Here is a 20492-nt window from a genome sequence, read left to right on the forward strand (position 1 = left end):
AAATCTGAAGAAAATAATTCAGAAAAGTCAGAATTCAGACTAATTGCTTAGTACATATAACTGAAGTTCATGCATTGATAAATCATCATTACTTTTGCTACAGTATCTTGAAGTACTGTAACAAGCCACAGGATAGCAGCTTGATTAGGTTTTTAGTCTTAAACACTGATAATGGATTGAATTGCATTGAATTCGATGGAATTCACAACTGAGAAAGCATGCGTAAGATTTTGTTGCAAGTCAATACATCCACATATACAGGTTTAACCAACTATAGAGATAATTTTATCAATTTCTCTCAAAATTGGATCCTCAGGAGAAGAGTATTTTGAGATTTGGCATTCCAGTAACAGATGCAGTTCCACTGTCATTCATAAATACAAAAGTTTATTGGCACGTCATTAATATAGAATGACAATGCTTTTCAATACCACAACATTAAAGACTTATCAAGTTATTCAAATACAAAACTACTGGTTTACCACAACTAAGGTATACAGCGCAGATTTAATAAAAGATATACCAAAAAGATACAGTTCACAAATTCATTATGACCAAAATAAAAACAAAAAAAATCCAATTCGTCTTTAGCTTAGAATTTTTGAATATATATATATATATATATATATAATATATATATATATATATATAATATATATATATATATATATATATATATATATATATATATATATATATATATATATATATATATATATATATATATATATATATATATATATATATATATATATATATATATATATCTCCAATTTATTTCAGACAAATAAACATACATTATTCCTTATAACATAGGAAATGGTTTAAAAATAACTTTAAAAGAATTTGTCTATGACAGAAGAAATAACTCTTAAACCTTTTTTTAAAAAATAATTTGCAAATATTTCTTTGCTTTATACAGTAACTGACTGCTAATTAATTTATGTTTGAGGACACTAATTAGGTCAAGGTGCCAATTCATCCTTTAAGAACTATACAGAACACAGTGCCTTGGTACACACATACAAATGGCCTAAGGTGAAAGTTAATAAATAAAGAAGTACTGGTGACAATATTTGCCTGTGTGTTCAAAAAATCCCGCTGCTATACAATCCCCCTTCACTTCAGTAGTACCTGCCTGAAATCACCTGTTGAAGTGACTGGAGGCCTACTATGATACTTGATGGACTGCACTCAAAGGCTTCAAGGCTATCAATCCCTACCCTAGAACAAACCTGTAAGCCCAGTGACCAAGAACTTACTTCTGAATAACCATACACGGAAGTGTTTTACCAGCAATTTATTTGAATTTATAAGGGATAATGCTGCTTCAGAAAGCTTTATATATGTCGAGTTGAAATTTTGAATTTATAAGGGATAATGCTGCTTCAGAAAGCTTTATATATGTCGAGTTGAAATTTAAAATATTTTCTTTTAAAAAAGCTATCAAAGCACCATATACTAAGAGATTCTGTTTATATTGAGGACTATTACAACATTTATGTTGAGAATCATTAAGTATGCATTTAATTTCTTACATCCTAGGTTTGGGAGTACTGTTTCCCCACCAAATTGTACAATATTTATAGGGCTGAGAAAAGAGAAGTGAAAAAAGGTGTGGAAAGAGCAATATTTAACCAGTTACAGCCTTATCCTATCTAGGTTTGCATATCTGCATATTTACAAAATTAGTGTGTAGTTTTGACTCTGAATCAAAGTGCAACAAACAACTGCCACGTGATTGTAGTACAGAATGAAGCAGCTTTCCCTTTTCTTTTTGCTTGTCATCTTTTCCACTCTGGGGGAAGCAATAGCAAGTCAGCAACAACGGACATGAGGTCTTGGAGGAGGCAGTTCTGGTGGAATCTCTGGTTCTGGCTGTAGGGACAGGATGCTGTTGGACAATTCATTTCTTATTACATCCAAAGGCATCTTAAATGAACACCAAAAATACACGTCAGCAGCATCTTACACAGAATTCTACTGGAGCCAATATACATACATCTATAAGTAAAGGTAGTCCTTGACTTACAACGGTTCATTTAGTGACAGACTGAAGTTACAACAGCACTGAAAAAAGTGACTTATGACTGTTTTTCACACTTATGACCTCTGAAATATCCCCGGGGTTACATGATCAAAATTCAGACACTTAGCAACTGACAGGTATTTATGACAGTTGCAGTGTCCCAGGGTCATGTGATCACCTTTTGCGACCTTCCAACAAGCAAAGTCAAATAGAGAAGCCAAATTCACTTAACAACCATGTTACTAACTTAGCGATGGCAGTGATTCACTTAACAAATGTGGCAACTAATTTAGTAAAATGGGGCAAAACTCACTTATCAACTATCTCGTTTAGCAACACAAATTTGGGGCTCAATTGTGGCCGTAAATCAAAGTCTACCTGTATATTCTCTCTATATCAATGTTTCTCAACCATGACCACATGAAGATGTGTGGCTGGGGAAATCTGGGAGTTGAAATCACAGATCTTCAAGTGGCCAAGGGTGATATTGCTCTACACCTATTTTCAAGTTCAAATGGTCATGAATGCCATGCAGAGACCAGTTAATTAGTCTGAGAATGCAGCATTTTAGTATTTCATAGATTGCTACAAGTCACTTTTAAATAAAAAGTGAATAAAACAAACAATATCGCTGTATACCATTATATATAAATTAATTAAATAGAAAAACAATTTTTACTGTGCAACAGGGTTATTTTCTTGATCAAGTCACTTTGGCCACTATCTGACAGCATTTCTCATTCTTCAGAACACCAGATTTTCATTTTATATCCAGAGACACAGACAACTTCTGTATAACTTACAAACATTCATCAGACCACCTTGACATCAAAACAGACTGAACTGAATTCTCTTCTACTGTGTTTGAGAGTCAAGTCACACAAAATGTATATAGTACCTAGGCTATAAGTATGAGACACCTAATCTAGAATGCAAGCATAGTATTGCTTTCACAATCTAGTCTACATTTGTACCTTAAATTAAGATTACGTTAAAATTTCTTATCAAAGAAATTAATGGAGTATCCATACAATTTCCTATTTGTTATATACATTAACATTCAACCACATTAATCAATTATCCTATGAAATAGTTTTATCTGCCAACTGAAGCAAGCAGAAATAATTCAGCAATTAAAAGCTGCTAAAATTGTTTCATAAACATCAACATATTAAAGTCAACATATTAACTTATATAGAGTTATCTCTGACTAAATCCCACTGATTTCTAGGGATTACTTATATTAAATTTCACAGGAAGTTAACTTCTTACAGTATAAAGATCATTTACCTTTTTTAAAATGTCATCAACTAGTTTTAAAAATATTTCATCCACATTAAAATTATCCTTGGCACTAGCTTCACAAAAACGCATCCCAGTTATCTGCTGAGCAAACTATTAGGGGAAAAAAAATAAAGTTTTATATTACTGGGTCAGTTCAATCACAAACATCTTGCACTGAATTGAGAAACAATTTCCTAAAACTTACTATATACTACAATAACATTAGATAATTTTAATTATAAATGAGTAATATTTTAAAAATCATTTTTAAAAATAGTTAACATTGAAAATAATTGAACTAGTCTTTCAAAATTTTATTTTTACTGTTATGGTGATTTCTAATCCTAGTAAATCTTTATTTCCTTGCAAATATCTCAGTGGCAGAATTCCTCTGAATAAATGACACTATTTTTTACGTATCAAGATTTGGAAACTAACATAAGAGATATAGAATCCTGATATAAATTAATCAGAAATCCTCAGTGATCACCTTATTGGATTATTCTGTACATCACTTGTAAGACCTTAGCCTTAAGAAGTGCTTAAGGGCAAACAAATGGAAATAGTTTTGATATTACAAATATATTCAATGTTTAACTTCTGTGATCTTCACATTTCCACAAGAATGAATGTTGACTTTTATCTTGACCTACTTTTTCTCCTTGTTGCCGACTAATCTCTCTGTCTACTTCACAGTCTAACTTATTTCCAACCAACAGTAGCTCTGCATCTTCTGAGGCATACTGGAAAGAAAAAAGAAAAAAACACACAAAATCATCTGTTTCCAGATGAGGCTTTAGTTTTCATATAAGAGAGTGAAGATATTTGACCAGTATGTTCTTTATAAATCACACTATGGATCTGTGCACATATTATCATGAATGATTGTGCTTTATTTTGGTGGCTTTTTGATGTATATTGTTTCTAATACAAATTTACTATTGTTAAAGGTAAAGGTAAAGGTTCCCCCGCACATGCGTGCTAGTCGTTTCCGACTCTAGGGGCCAGTGCTCATCTCCGTTTCAAAGCCGAAGAGCCAGTGCTTGTCCGAGGACGTCTCCGTGGTCATGTGGCCGGCATGACTAGACGCCAAAGGCGCATGGAACACTGTTACCTTCCCACCGTAGTGGTCCCTATTTTTCTACTTGCATTTTTACATGCTTTCGAACTGCTGTTGGCAGAAGCTGGGACGAGTAACAGGCGCTCACTCTGTTACGCGGCACTCGGGATTCGACCCGCCAAACTGCCAACCTTCTGATCGACAAGCTCAGCGTCCTAACCCACTGAGCCACTGCGTCCCTGTATATTGTTATGTAACTATAAAATAATGAAAAACAGAAAAATAATGTACTAAATAATATTAGATAGGGAAAGCTTTGTCTCAATGCTTACGGCATATAACTACATAATGCTTTTTTTTGTGCTACCACTTAATGCTTAAATATCAATCAATGAAAGGTAAAAATCATAAGATTTCCTATTTTTAAAAGGTCATATCGCTTATTTGTGAAATTTAATCTTATACCCTGTTCAATTTTAACAATTAACAATGTGGAAATACCTGATTATGCAATATTAGAGAACTGATAGCTAACACTCAAAAGATCTCAATCAGGGATGTCAAACTGCTGGCCTGCAGGCCGGTTGCATCATACGCAGGCTGCGCCAACCCCAGCTCCGGCAATGCAAAAAAAATCGCAATACGTTGTGACACGTCACGTGACACAGCAAGTTTGACAACCTGTGATCTAGATCAGGCATGTCAAATTCGCGACGTCATGTGACCTCACGCAACGTATCGGACCTTTTTCCCATTGCCGAAAATGGGATGGGCGTGGTTTCTCCGTGACGCTCCGGCCCGCAGGCCGGCAGTTTGACACCCCTGATCTAGATAATGGTCACACTGCAATAGGAGAACTCTTCAGAGCTGAATTGCCACATTTAGCACAGACATAAAACCTATTGTAAGGACCAAAATCAACCTTGTTCATTTTGGGAAATTGAAACTTACCTTATCAATCATTTTCATCCATTTTGGCAAATCATCAAACGTCTCCTTCTTTGTGATGTCATATACCAATATTATTCCCTTGGCACTTCTGTAATAAGCTGAGGTAATGCTGTTGAATCTTTCTTGACCTGCTGTGTCCCTAAAAAGCAGCAGCAAATATAGATACAAATATTTAACTACTTTACAGAGCGTCTCAAATTTCTATAATAAATTTTATGCCTTAAAGTCTGCATTTTTCCTACTAAACAGGCGAGGGCTAAAGAAGAAAAAAAAAGAAACCTCCCCCAAAGAAAATAATTTCTTGGAAAGGAATGTGCATGCAGACGCTATCTTGTTTCTCTGTATGTATTCAGTAAGTGATTGCAGTGGTAAATTCATACAAGACAACTATGTGACTAGATTCAAGCATGCAATATGATGATCATAAATCTTGTTATTAGTGACCTAGCTTCTACTTTAGAATCTTACCAGTTATGGCTAGGCATATATTGTGGTATGTTAAAAACAACAACAACACAAGAGCATAAGCCAAGTGAAAGTTCAGAGAAATGAGACATGGATTTACATAATCTCAGGGTTTTAGCTAGATATGGACATCACTTTATCGCTTCCTCTGATAGTACAAGGCAGAGAAAGCGTCCAGAGCTGCTCCATTTGTTCACGGGCAGCATTGATGGCAAGAGATAAGACTTGAGCATATGTTTCCTGTTCCTTCATATTCAAATCACTTATCTCAAAACAAACACATTTTCTCATAATTAAATCTTCCTTGTTCCAATGAGTTTCAAAGATGTTGTATGTTATAAAAGATTTTGTTTTTAGAATTTCAATCCTATTTGAGTTGAGAATAACTATTAATTTTCATCAAGGTACAACTACAATTTTAAATTTTTAATAAATGTATTTAGGAACCCAGTTACAGGTTTTATTCATGTAGAAGAGGAAATCCTTTCAGTTTGTCATACTGTTTTTGGGTTTACTGGGAAGAGATGAATACTTATTAAGGTTATTCTTTTAGTTTTGTCAACATTGCTATAATTGCTAACTTTACTATAACATCATCACTCTAAATTACTCCAGATGGAGTAACTGTGAATAAATAGCCTTTATTTTCTTTTTATTTCTAATTGGGTTTTTTCATTATGTAAGCATCACAGAGTCACATGGGTGTCATGGGGGGTGATATAAATTGAATAAATAGATAAAATAAAGTTGAAGTTAGCCTATAAGCTGTGAGTTTTTAGAACATTCCTTATATAAAATATGCATACTTTGAGTTCTTAGAGAAATGAGGTTCTAATCTGTTCCAGACAATCAGCTGCCTTAAACAAAGCACAAGCATTTCCTATAAATACACACACCTATACTATGTACAGATATACCTTACATCAGGAGTATCAAACTGCTGGCCCGCGGGCCGGACATGTCATCTGGAAGCTGAGCCCACCCCATTGCCGGCAATGGCAAAACTGTCCCGATACGTTGCGCGATGTCATGTGACATCGTGAGTTTGACATGTCTGCCTTACATTAATAAACTCAAATATCAATGTACCATAGTACCTTTCGAACAGGGCACTTAATAGATTTAGGGTGCATATTTTATGAATATTGAAATAATTAAACTGCTATATTATCTTTACAAAACATTATGCCTTTATGAACCTCTTTCTCTTGTATGAGGAAAGTTAGATCTATTTATAATACTAGTCTTTCAAGTGGCATTCTCATTTATCAACATAATTTTTTTGATGAGAACTTGCAATTCCAGTACTTTTTTCTAAGATCCTGACCAGAAAAAGCAAATACAATCTTATTAGTACCTTTTCTAACACACAAATTAAAATTTTCATTTTTGTTATATAAGGAAGAGAGTATGACTCTAACAAATTTACAGAGAAAGAGGCAGTGTAGGGCAGCCTGGTGTGCAGAACAGAGAAGCTGCCTTTATCTACATTTTCTAGATGTCAGAAGGTTGATTTGGCCATGATGTGAACAGCTTTTGCTTTGATATGATTAGAAAAGGATTTACACAGCTTCAGCATCAGGAATACCTTCAAGGTACGTTCTTCTAAGACAGGGGTTCCCAACCTTTTCCATACCTTGCACCCCTAGAACACTTCTGATATATTCTCACACCGCTTACAAAAATTCAAAATAATGGCCACAAATTATGCATATATACTATAATTTTGAAAACCCAAGCACCCCTGGCTGGGAACCCCTGTTCTAAGACAATAGACTTGATCCAAGTTTCCCCAAATATTGCATTTTCTTATCCAAGACAGAATGGAAAACATGCCAAATCACATTCTTAGGTCACAACAGACAATCCATTAAATGGCGCCAGACATTTACAGAAAACATATAAATGGTTGAAGGCTTGGAAATTTAGAGGAAGGGATTAACTGGCTGAAACTCCCCAAAGAGAAATTATTCTTGATATTAACATTAAAACAGCTATTTAAGGAAATCAATTTTACTGGCCTGGAAACGTGAGGGAGGGGCAAAGCAGGCCTAAAGTACTCTTTCAGTCAGAAATGGACACGTGACTCTGAATTGCAGTGTTTCCCCAAGACCCTTTTTTGGGGCCTCATGGCATGAGTGCTGAAAACTGAGTTGGGAAGAATACACAATAACCATAAAGTACGTTCTAAAATAGGCATAAAGAACTCGTATTTTTCTCAAATCCAGGCCCACCCCTATATATGGTCCTACCCATCTTGTTATCAGCACTCCTTCCATGTTAATTATGCTACCAATAATCATCTAATCCCGCCTTCTATCAATTCTTAAGACCAGTTTCAGTTCTCATACATTATGACAGTTCAATACATATGTAGACAGAGTAAATGAACATTCTGACTGACATTCATTAAACTCAATGCACATACAAAAATGTTTCTGTGTGCACTCTATTTTATCTCAAAAATCTCTTTCTTAACAAGCTTGGTTTGAAGGTTTTTCCAATCAACGGGATAAATATTTACAGAGACAAAATAGCTACAGTGGGAAGACAAGCCACAAACCCTTCAGTATGCATATACTGAAGACTTAATACTATCAATGAACAAAAACAGCATTATTATATAGAAAATCATATAGAAGACAATGCTACATCTCAGATATATTCATTGGAAAATATGTATGCATTCCCTGAGTTCTCCATTTACAAACTCTAGCAGTTTCTAAGGGCAGATATAAATCTATTGAATCCATAAGTCAAATACTACTACTACTACTACTACTACTACTACTAATAATAATAATAATAATAATAGAGTTGGGAGGGACCTTGGAGGTCTACTAGTCCAACCTCCTGCTCAAGCAGGAAACCCTATACCATTTCAGACAAACGGTTGTCCAGTCTTTCTATTCAAGAGTGCAGAATAAGGAAATATCTATGTAAAAACAACAGCTGCTCTCCCACATTAGACAGAAACAAATGTTTCTGTCTAGATTTCATTATTATCAGTATCCATCATTATCACTGATCTTATCATGTATATTTATCATTACACTGACAATTTTTACAAGGAGGCCCAAGCTGGATAATTATTTTCATACCACTGTTTTTTTGCAATTATATTCACCCTATCCATTTAGTCTTTGGATAATGAAAAGGTAGCCTGCCCAAGAAAGATTCCAATTTGTTATCCCAAAGATGCTTTTTCATGAGGCAACTGGACTTTCTTGTTTTTCTTTGAAGACATTTAGCTTCTTATCCAAGAAGCTTCTTCAGCTCTGACTGGATGGTGAGGAATGGAAAGATTTATATTCCTTGCAGATAGCTGGTCATTTGCATTCTATTAGTGAGTTGTTAGTGATACCTGGAGGCTTATCTGTGTCTTCAGGGTCACCTGAGTAGTGCAAATGTGTGTGGAGCTTCTTGGAACTGCTGAAAGGATGGTGTTGTAGACTGGAGATATATGATGTTGTATCCCTCTCCTTCTGTTGAGAGGGCTATTCAATTTTGACATAGATGATCTCTTTGACCCTTCTTTCAGACAGACATCCCTCTCTGTCCAAAATGTGGACTTCGCTGTCTTTGAAAGAGTGGCCTTTGTCTTTTAAATCCATATGGACTGCTGAATCTTGTCCTGATGGGTTTGTTCTCCTATGTTGTGCCATATGTTTATGAAGTTGTTCCAATTTGTTCTTCAGCCTTAACAGTAACAACAATGCTACATTTGGTATTTGGTGACATTTTATCACAGTCAGTTTTCTACTCACTGCTGCCAAGACACTCCCATTTCTATTTAATTTAAGCAAGTAATCCTATCAAATTGGGGATCCTATCACAACTGGACAAACAAAAGGAAAGAATATTGACCAAGTAGCCTATGTAAGCACTTCTAAATAAAATGAAAATAAGGTGTGATAAGTATGTACTACTATTCCTAACATAATGATAATGCTACCATTTCTAATATAATAATCAGCATCTCTTGATGTATTGCTTTTGCTGAAAATGTAAGTCTTAATTACACCTGTTCACCAGAAAATTAGCTTTACCAAAGGCTAGAAGGCTTAAATATAAAGGCATACTTAAAATAAAAAGCATATACCTGAACTCTAGCTTTGATTAAATCATTGTTTTGTGCTAAACAGAACAGAAGAACAAGTAAAGGAACAATACTTATTTAACTGTGTAATCAAAACTAAAGTGTCCTTCCTATAAACTGGATTCTTAAACACAACAAAACAGAAATGGTTCATAACTGCCTTCTCCCTCCTTCCAACCCGGAATCTCTTGGTGCTGTCCCATCCATTGCTAATCAGATTTATTTTTACAGGAAATAAAAGATATCCAGAAACATTTGTCAAGCTTGAAGCCCAGATTCTTTAACATTCTTTCTGCTTAATTCTACAGCTGAAGTCAGTTCTTAAGGAAATTATGCAACAGTGACAGAGAATAAGATTCCCAATTTTTAGGAAATGAATTGGGAAATGGTGGAGAAAGGAAAATCCTACAGCTTGAATGAGAAATATGTCCAAATATTAAAATGTAGTGTTAGTCACATTTGTATTGTGAAAGTCTTTCATCTAAAGTGCATCTTCATTAATTCAAATGGATGAGAAAAATCCTTGTGTGCTTTACTTAACTCCACTGAATCGAAAAAAGCCTTACAACAGTTAGAAGGAAACTACTGTACGGCCATTTCCAAAGTAGGACTAAAGAATGTAGAACAAGGGCAATTTGAAGCAGAGGAGAAATTTATTCCGAGAGCACAGTACAGGATCTGCTGGTCAGAAGTGGCCACACTGAGCACTCCCTAACAAGCCCTTGCCTTGCTCCTCAAAAGCTCACAAAAGATTTACCCACCCTCTAGGAATTTCAAAAAGTGTGTTTAACTGGAATCCCCAAAGGGGACGCTCTGGAGTCAGACACCCTGTTTTCTTCCGGTTTTTTGCTTGTTTAGCATTGCAGATAGTCATGGCAATCTGTCTGGGGAAAGGTTCTTTTATTATTTAAGATCTTTGGCATTCTGAAAAGAATGCTCACCTTTTGCTATTTTGAAACTTTGACTCAAGTCTGTTGCATCTTCTCAGTCTTTGTTTCTAATGTAATTTCTAACCTTTTTCCCCTGGAAAGGGTGGAGAGATTTGAATGACATGGAATACAGAGAAGATTGAATAACAGGGACTGTTTGATTTCCTTTCCATACCTTCAAGGAAAAGCTTTACATACATAGTCTTGAGTATTAAACAACTAATTAGGCAAACATCATTAGCGAATGTTATTATATATTAGTGTAGGAAATCTTATATGAGCTTTATTTGCAATGAAATACTACTCCATTTATTTAAGCCCTAAATTTAATGTATTTTTAAAAACTTCACTGAAATATTTAAAGAAATATTATGCATTTCAGAACTAAAAATGTGTCTATCATGTGTTAGTAAGGACTGAACACCCAGTAGCTTTTCAAAAGCTAGACTGTTCTGAGTATCATCTAACCAAGCCACAACAATTGGTTAACTTTACTCTAAAACACAGTGGCACATTAAAAAATCTACATTACCTCATTATTAGCTTCAGTACAAACCATCATGGCTAACCATCATTCTGGCTCAAGTACCAATTCTGTGGCCTTAGGATTCCGGATGGGAACACAGATGAGGAATGAAGTCATGCCAATAATTTTCAAGTATTAGAGTAACGGATGATACGAAAGATGCAACAGCAATTAACTCAGATGGAAGCAAGACAAACACAAGGTGCGACAAACAGACTTGATGGTGACCTGCCAAGAGGAGTTAGTAAACTGAATTGACTGCATCTGTGCAAGAGAAGAATCACTAAACTGTTTCTACGGTATTATCCAAACAACCACTGAATCCCCCCTCATCCCTGCTAGGCTGTTAACATATCTAGTAGTTATTACTACTATTAATTATGCAAGATGTACTATTAATACACTGGGCTAATAACATTAGCTAGCTTAAAGAAGATTGTCCTAATAAAGCTGGATTAATCTCTCACAACAGCTTTTTTTCACCACAGCAGTGTGAATAATTTTGTAATATGTAATGTGCTAGTTTAAAATTTTATCAGAAATTAAATAACATAGAAATTGCATATGACAATCATCACTCATATTTTGGCCATAAGGAGTTAAAACTATATATTTTTTTCTTATTAGAGATCACCAATCACAGAACAGTATTTTTTTCATTTCATTTTTTTCATGGGTGCCAATATCATAGATGGGAGAGACTTTCCTAACCTATCCAAGTTTAATACTGTGAATAAACTACCAATTAAATATTTAGATTCAAAAAATGATGCTGGAACTGAGAAGGAGGCACTATAGCTGCACTATTATTTTCCCTTTAGAATTTGTTTTTTTGTAAGAAGAAAGCTAGACAACCCATCTCTTTCTATAGGGGGTGAGTTATTACCCCCCACAGATAGGGCTCGTAACTTGGGAGTCCTCCTAGATTCACAGCTCTCCTTGGAAGACCACATAACAGCTGTGACTAGGGGAGCCTTTGCCCAGGTTCGCCTGGTGCGCCAATTACGGCCCTATCTAGACCGAGATGCCCTATGTACGGTCACTCATGCACTCGTGACCTCTCGTTTAGACTACTGCAATGCTCTTTACATGGGGCTGCCCTTGAGGAGCACTCGGAGGCTCCAACTGGTACAGAATGTAGCCGCAAGAGTTGTGTTGGGAGTCTCCCGATACTCCCATGTTACACCTCTACTCCGTGAGCTGCATTGGCTCCCAGTTGTCCTCCGGATAAGATTCAAGGTACTGGTAATGGTTTTCAAAGCCCTACATGGCATGGGTCCAGAGTACCTTAGGAATCACCTGCTGCCAGCGTCAACGTCCCTCCGTCCAGTGTGCTCCCACAGAGAGGGCCTCCTAAGGGTTCCGCCATTCGGAGAATGCCGTCTGATGGCTCCCAGAGGGAGGGCGTTCTCTGTGGGCGTGCCTGACCTATGGAACCGTTTACCGGTTGAGCTCCGGATGGCTCCCGACCTTCGCTCCTTCCGACGCGACCTAAAAACATATCTCTTTGAGCAATCCGGTCTGGTCTGACAGGTTCTGTTGTAATCATTGTTTTAAGGTAACTATCTTCTGCATTTGGGCAAAATTAGGGTTTAATTTGTTTTCAATATCTGTATTTGTGCATTCTGTTATTTATGTCACTGTTAACCGCCCTGAGTCCTTAGGGAGAAGGGCGGTATACAAATCAAATCAAATCAAATCAAATCAAATCAAATAAATAAATAAATAAATAAATAAACCCAACTCAGCTTTTTTAAAGCCAAAAAACAATTGATAATTGTTCAAGTATGAAATCATTAAAATATATTCTCCTTATTTAACTGATCTTTTTGAAGTTCCTGGAAGTTAGGCAGAATATAAATAAATATAATAAATTTTTACGTAACTTAAAAAAATAATTTAATGAACTATTATTTATTATTGTAAAATGATTTGGTTTAAAGACAGGAACACTACAGTTCAATAAATAATATATCGTTATTTTAAAGTGGTATTTCTACTTTCTGATCACTACTTCACAAATTGCTTGTTCCTGTAGTTATATGCTGTGTGTGAGAGAAAAATCCAGCAGCAAGTGAGTTAAAAGTTAATTATATTAGGCATCATACCACAACCATGCAAGAACACAAAACTTAAAAGAACATTCTGCTGGTTGCATTATTTTTTACTTACCAGATTTGTAATCTAATTTTCTTTCCTCTTAGCTCTACTGTTTTGATTTTAAAATCAACACCTATAAACAAAATACAGTAAATAAAAGAGGAGGAATAAGTAGCAAATGCAAATACAAGTATGATAATTTTGTGCCTGTTCATATATAAGCTGAAGAGATAAAAGACAGATATTGCATCTGGATCTTAACTGCAAAACTGAAAATGCTTTCAATAAATAAAAAGATTTCGATATTATAATTTACTCAAATCAAACTAGATGCGTCTCATACCTTGACCAGTTTTATAGGAACCATCTGAAACTTTATATTAAAAAAACTTCTAGTTTGATCAAACTCAGTGGAAGGAAAGATCATGCTAGAAAAATCAAGGGTTGATTTTGTTCATCTTTAGTGTGCACATGGAATTTATGTGGCATTCTGTGATATGCTTGTTTCACTATTGCCAATAAACCCCCAAACTTCAAAAAATGACCCTCCATTATATCCATGTTTCATATATATTCCCTAAGTATTATAACTTACACCACAGTATACTGAAATCTGATCTTGAGAATACACTATAAATGGATGAGATAAATGGTCGGTCAGCCATGAGTGCAGAATCACCGGCTTCAAACAATATTTATTAAAAATACATTAAACTCACAGAAACATTATTCATTGACAATATAAAGATATACTACATACACAGACAATATTTTCTAATGTACATAAAATATGACAAAAACATTTTTAGACATTTAAATATTTTCAACTTGTTTTATATACCTGAAGGAATACAGGGCCTTTACTTTTCCAATAGGTGTTATCATAATAATATAACACTCTAAAAAATGGATCAGTGAAAAAAACGGATCAAATTTCCCAAAATAATTGACCAGTGAAAGCCTGAAATGTGTTCAGTTGCTCTTTTGGATTTTAAGTCATATCATCTCTAGATGTAGATTATCTGATTTAAGAGTTACATAACTGCCTGTCTCTCACCTTGCTGAGTTGGAAGGAGAAACTACTCCTTATAGTACTTCTAAAATACTCATTTGCCTTATTATTATTATTGTCACTGGCCACCTTTGTTTTTCTTTCCATTTGAACATGAAGTGTTTATGAAAGACTAACACAGTCTGAGGTACTTACATTCTCCCACCATCTAGAGGTTTTATCTCTAAGTTACAGGAAGGAAAATTACGTGTACTCTTTTAGACACAATTATTAGCAGGTACTCTTTGGCACTGTTTATGTATTAGGACAGGAACCCCAAGGATTGCTTACAAAATGATAATAGCAGCACTTTGTGTTCTTGAAGAAGACAGGTGAGAATTATGGTAGGCAGAGGAAAAAATGCACAGGAAAGCAATTAAAGGGGTTGGCAATTCCTATTTATTTACTACTCATGACAGAAGGTTATGTTTCTTCACAAATTGACTTCAGACTATCATTGCAAAACTGGAAGAGGGGTTAAAGACCATCCTTTTCAGTGGCATGCCAAAAGTCACATTCAGAAGTGATCTCTTTGCATCCATTCGAGTAAACTCCCAGATAACAGTGCACAGAATTGCAGTCTATGTAAGCTATGTCAATTGGGAAACAAGTAGGCCAAAGGGCAAAAAAGCAAATACAGAATTAGACTTGGCCCTGCATGACCAAATCACAGGTTAGAAAGATGGCCTTCATAATGCTGCAAGACTGTAAAATGAAAACATTGTTTTATCAGTGCTGTTTACAGCTGTGCAGCCTGTGCTACTCTACAACTCACACAATTAGCATAGAGTACAGTGTATTCTGAAAAATGCTAAGATAAAACCATAAATACCATTGGTGTGAGATTTTCACAGCAATTTCCACACAGTGGATAAAGTCCTGCAAGTCATGTAATCATTTTCATGTAATTGAAAATAATAAGAATCTCAAATAGTTTATTATCCAAAACTAAAAGTGAAGTTAATCATAAAATAAAATCATGCCTGTTTTGTTTCTTCTTATATTACTTCAGATGTTTATAACTCAACATGGATTTTGATTCTAATTTCAAAACCAGCATTTATTTACTACACATTAATTCAATTTTAATTTTGTTAGCTCTCACAGATAGTCCAATCCAGAACAAATGGTTATTCAGCAGCTTGTCACTTTCCTTGCCAGCTTTCCCACTGAGTTTCTGGGGAAGTCAGCAAAGATTACAAATGGTGATTACATTATTGTTTGGCAAACAATCCAAGCACCTAGATCACGGGTGTCCAACTCGCCACGTTATGTGTAGTGATGTATTGCGACTCTTTTTGCATTGCCGGCAATGGGGCAGGCATGGCTTTAGTATGATGAAACTGGCTCATGGGCCAGCCGTTTGACACCCCTGACCTAGATCATGATCATATGATCTAAGGAACATTGGTGCATGGGACTGTTGTGATGATTTTACTTTATACGTTATACAGCAGCAGTCCACAACCTTTCTGGCTTGGCAGACTGGTGGAGGCAGGAGGAGGAAGGGATGGTTCTGCACATGCGTACATCGCTTTTACAATGAAACTTCATGTGCATGTGGGTGCTCACCCACCACTTCTGTGGCCCACTTCCCGATGGGCTGCAACCCAACACTGGGCCCTGGCCCAGGGATTGGGGATCCCTGTTATAAAGGCTCAGTAGAACTTAAGTAAAGTTCTACTACTGGAAAGGGCATTCTGAATTCTGTCATTAAATGTTACCAATATATTCTCCCTCCTTTCAACTGGTGCCAAATGCTAAAATCTTGGTGGCAATATTATACTTCCGCCTGGCTGTAGCAGTAGACTGGTCAAGACAAACCGCTGATGATTAATGGACAAAGTGCCCTGGGAAGTAGAAATCCACTATTCAGGATAGTGTAGGACTACTTGAGAAGGTCGCAGTTTGCAGCTTTGAATAGTTTCTGGTTTGACACTACTCCTACATCTATTCTTGAAAAAGATAAATGAAGTAGATCAAATAAACATGTTATTTACAATTAACTTCTAAATTACGCTTCAACTCAGAAAGGAGACAATTTAAATTTGTCCCAAAACTTACACGTGTGATCTATATATTCATATAGCGGGTTAGTATTATGCAGTAACCAAGCTACATAATACTAAGTAAACAAGTAACCAAAGTGTGGAAATGTGTAATATTATGTATGTGTATAATACTTAGTATTATATAGTAATCAAGCTACATAATACAAACTAACCAAGTAATCAACCAACAAACCAAGTAACCCAACCAAAGTGTGGATATGTGAGGTTTACAGAAATAGTTTTGGCAGGGTGTGTGGCATAATAACTATTCTCATATTGTAAAGCACAAGATAGGAAGATGGGAAATGGATTTTCCAGATGTTAAGAGGCATTTTGTACATTATGTAGGAAATACCAGCTACTAACCCCCCCCAAAATGAGTCAGAACTGTTCATTAACTTCTGCAATCCATGTTTCCAGTTTCTAAAGTTAGTATACATATGAGTGTTGGTAAGTTACTATTAAAAGTAACATGTATTGCAACCTGGTACATGTTTACACAGAAGTAAGTGCTCCTGATTGCAATGAGATATGCTCCAAAGTATAGGACTGAAGCCAAAGTAATGTTATTATACCTATAATATAACTACATTCTGATTTAAGTTACATTTATAGCAATTAATCCAAGATTAAATAAAGAGAAATCCCATCTTTTAATCATGATAAAAGAAAAAAAAATCAAGAGTGAACTATTAAGTTTAAAAATCTAATGTAGTATATGCAAATTATATGTATTAAAATGTATTTCAGTGAGGCTTATATAAATACATTTAAATGTATATCAACCTATCATTAACCTGAGTAAAAAGAAAAGCATACAGAAATATTCCCTGCAATTTTATACAGTGGACGGTCCTATAAAGTCTCACTAGTATGCAAACATCACTGGTCTTGAGTTAAATATTATAAGATTGCTGTAAGATTCTATTACAATAAATAAATAGGAATAAAGAAAGCAGACTATTAAAACAATGTATCAACCACCTTAATTCCAAGTGCCTCTACTGTCAAGTTCCAGCTACATTTATTTCACAACTATGAAATTTTAGCTTGTGAAACAAATAAACAATAAAGATGTTTATTTAACAAATATTTTAGGAAAGGTAAATCTGGTCTGCTCTGATCAAGGAAATTAATTTCTTAATTTGTCTATTCCAGTAAGAATAACATATCTATTTATAGGTACAATGAACTCCTAGAATTACCTAACTGGTTTCTGAAGTGTATTTTAGGATAGTGGTTTTCAAGACATATTAGGGAACCTAGTAAATGAAGTTCAGTGTATATTTCTTTTAAGAGGTCACTACTGCCAGTATAATTTTTATGGAAAGCAACTTGCTCATCAACATCAATCTTCATGTGTTGATCAGGAAACAGATGTAGCTAATGCATTTCATTAACTTAATTATCTTTCCAATTCAAATTAAGCATACAAATCCAGAGGTTTCCCAAGAGACAAAAGAAATGCGTGGTATTATTAGAAGCAGGAATTCTATAGATTACTAAAAGTAATCCATAAAGGTTTCACTCAAAAGAATTGTATTAAAATACTAAGTCCTAACTTCACCTTGGAATAAATCCTATTGCAAACAGTGAAATTTACTTCTGAAAAAATATGCATAGCACTGCCCCATGACAACCCATTTTTCCTTAGGAAAAATGTATAAACCATGGAGGAGTATTTCAAATGGTTGATAATTTTAAAACCAAATCTTTCTCTGATCTGTTTCTATGTTGTCAAATGGCATAAATGTAGCACTGTTCAGGTTTTTCTGGATACCAAAACTATCTTATCCTTTAAAGTTTCCCTCTCTGGCTTCTTCCAATGAGAAAAAGCTATCACGCTGGAGTTAAAATATGACACTCTAGAAACAAAACAATAGAAATCTACAGCCACATGCCTTTAAAAAAAAAACAACCTTGTAAATATTTGCAGCTAGATCACAATTGACCACGGCCATATCCAAATAGTCAGAATGAGCCTCAGAATGTGCCTGCAGTAGCAGTGGACAAATACTGTATTGTGATTATTGAAGGCCCATTGATGCTTGTTTAAAAAAAAACCACTTTAGTAGCCACGACAAATATCATCTTTTTTGAGGGAGCCTTTGAGCCAGCAACTTCCTGGACAAATTGCTGCAGTTTTCTTGGCAAGATTTCGGAAGTAGCTTGTAATTGCCTTCTTCCTAGGGCTGAGTGTGAGTGACTGGCCCAAGGTCACCCAGCTGGCTTTGTGCCTAAAATGGGACTAAAACTCATGGTCTCCTCTTTCTCACATGATGCCTTAACCCCTTTATGCAATTGGCACTTTAATCTTCTAAATAAAGGTAAAGGTTCCCCAGCACATGCGTGCTAGTCGTTTCCGACTCTAGGGGCCAGTGCTCATCTCCATTTCAAAGCTTGTCCGAGGACGTCTCCGTGGTCATGTGGCCGGCATGACTAGACGCCAAAGGCGCACGTAACACTGTTACCTTCCCACCGTAGTGGTCCCTATTTTTCTACTTGCATTTTTATGTGCTTTCGAACTGCTAGGTTGGCAGAAGCTGGGACAAGTAACAGGCGCTCACTCTGCTACGCGGCACTCGGGATTCGACCCGCCAAACTGCCGATCTTCTGATCGACAAGCTCAGCGTCCTAACCCACTGAGCCACCCCGTCCCTTGTTAATCTTCTAAATAGCCAAACCTAATTACAGAAACAAATTCTGTGAAAGTTTGTAACATTTCCTAATGAAAGAATAATTCTAATCATTTTAATTGAGGATTGTAGGTTCTTACAGTTTACACTTTCTGAAGCAAAAGAATATTACGGATGAGAGGTGTTCACAATATCCCAGATGTAAAGCGTACAGAAAAGCGTATAAAAGGACCGATGTATTGGCAGTCTTATTTTTCATTTCTTCCCTGATGAACCAAGAACTCCTGCCTCTCCATCCTGTTCTAAAACAATGCAATATATCAGCGTTTCTCTTTCTGGGCAGTTTTAAGATTTAAGGACGTTCAACTCCCAGAATTCTATAGCTGGGGGATTCCGGGAGTTGGAAGTTACACATCTGAAAGGTGGGGGGGAAAACACCACATTTATTTCTAAAAGTAAGTGTTTCCCTGACATACATCCTGCGAGTTATCCTCACTTTTCAGATCGGGGCACGGAGCGCGTGGAAGCGAGGGAAGGAGGGGAGAGGATTTCAGGCCAGTCGTTGTTCGGGATGCGCCCCGGCATAAGTGGGAAGCAGCGTCCCCAGGAAAGAAAAAGCGGAAGAGTTCAAAGGGCAAATCCAACGCCTGCCCAGCCCTGAACGGCGAACCTCGGCTGCCCTTCGCCCCCCCAATCCGCCTCTCACGCGATCTGGCGCCGTCCATCTCCTCCCAAGGCAAGGCAACAACCCTTTTTCCTCTCTCTTCCCGGCCCTCTCGTACCTACGGTGGACTTGCAGGCCTCGCAGAAAGTGTCGTCCGTGAAGCGCTCCATCAGGCTGGTCTTGCCGACGCCTCGCGAGCCGATGATGATCACCTGCAGCTTGAAGTCGGCCGGGCGCGGCGGCTGTTTCCTGCGGCGGGCCTGAGGCCCCGATAGCGCGGGAGAGACCCCGGCCGAGCCCAGCCCGCCCCCGCCGAGCCCCGGCCCCCTCCGCTGCAGCCCAGAGCCCGGCTCCATCCACTCATGCGGCTCGCGCGGCCCACTCCCCGCCACCTCAGTCAGGGCCCGGCCGAGACCGGCTGCCCTCGCCCGCCCTGCGCGACACCTTGCCCCGGCCTGAGAAGAAGAGAAGAAACAGAAAATAGAAAACCGAGGTCCAGCCAGTGGGTGCAACCGCCCGGAAGTGAAGCCAGAGGCGGCCCTAGACGGTGGATGGCAAGATGCGCCCCCTTGCGGCCAGGAGGACTGCAGGTGGGAAACGCGAACCGTCTGTTAAATTTATCCGCATATTTGATCACCTGAATCAGT

The 20492-nt window shown here is 36.8% G+C and overlaps 1 protein-coding gene across 1 annotated transcript; it reads right to left on the reverse strand.

Moving 5' to 3' along the window:
* Nucleotides 1–770: 770 nt before the first annotated feature.
* On the reverse strand, nucleotides 771–20290 carry RAB12 (RAB12, member RAS oncogene family). Its single transcript, XM_081324843.1, has 6 exons — nucleotides 19964–20290; nucleotides 13516–13576; nucleotides 5325–5463; nucleotides 3967–4056; nucleotides 3320–3424; nucleotides 771–1932 (listed from the first exon to the last, which is right to left on the reverse strand). Exons 1-6 carry the CDS (start codon nucleotides 20199–20201, stop codon nucleotides 1819–1821), a joined length of 747 nt encoding a protein of 248 aa, XP_081180969.1. The 5' UTR covers nucleotides 20202–20290; the 3' UTR covers nucleotides 771–1818.
* Between the last annotated feature and the right edge of the window lie 202 nt (nucleotides 20291–20492).

Source organism: Vipera berus, assembly GCF_964194415.1.
Source record: "Vipera berus genome assembly, chromosome: 3".
Lineage (NCBI taxonomy): Eukaryota > Metazoa > Chordata > Lepidosauria > Squamata > Viperidae > Vipera > Vipera berus.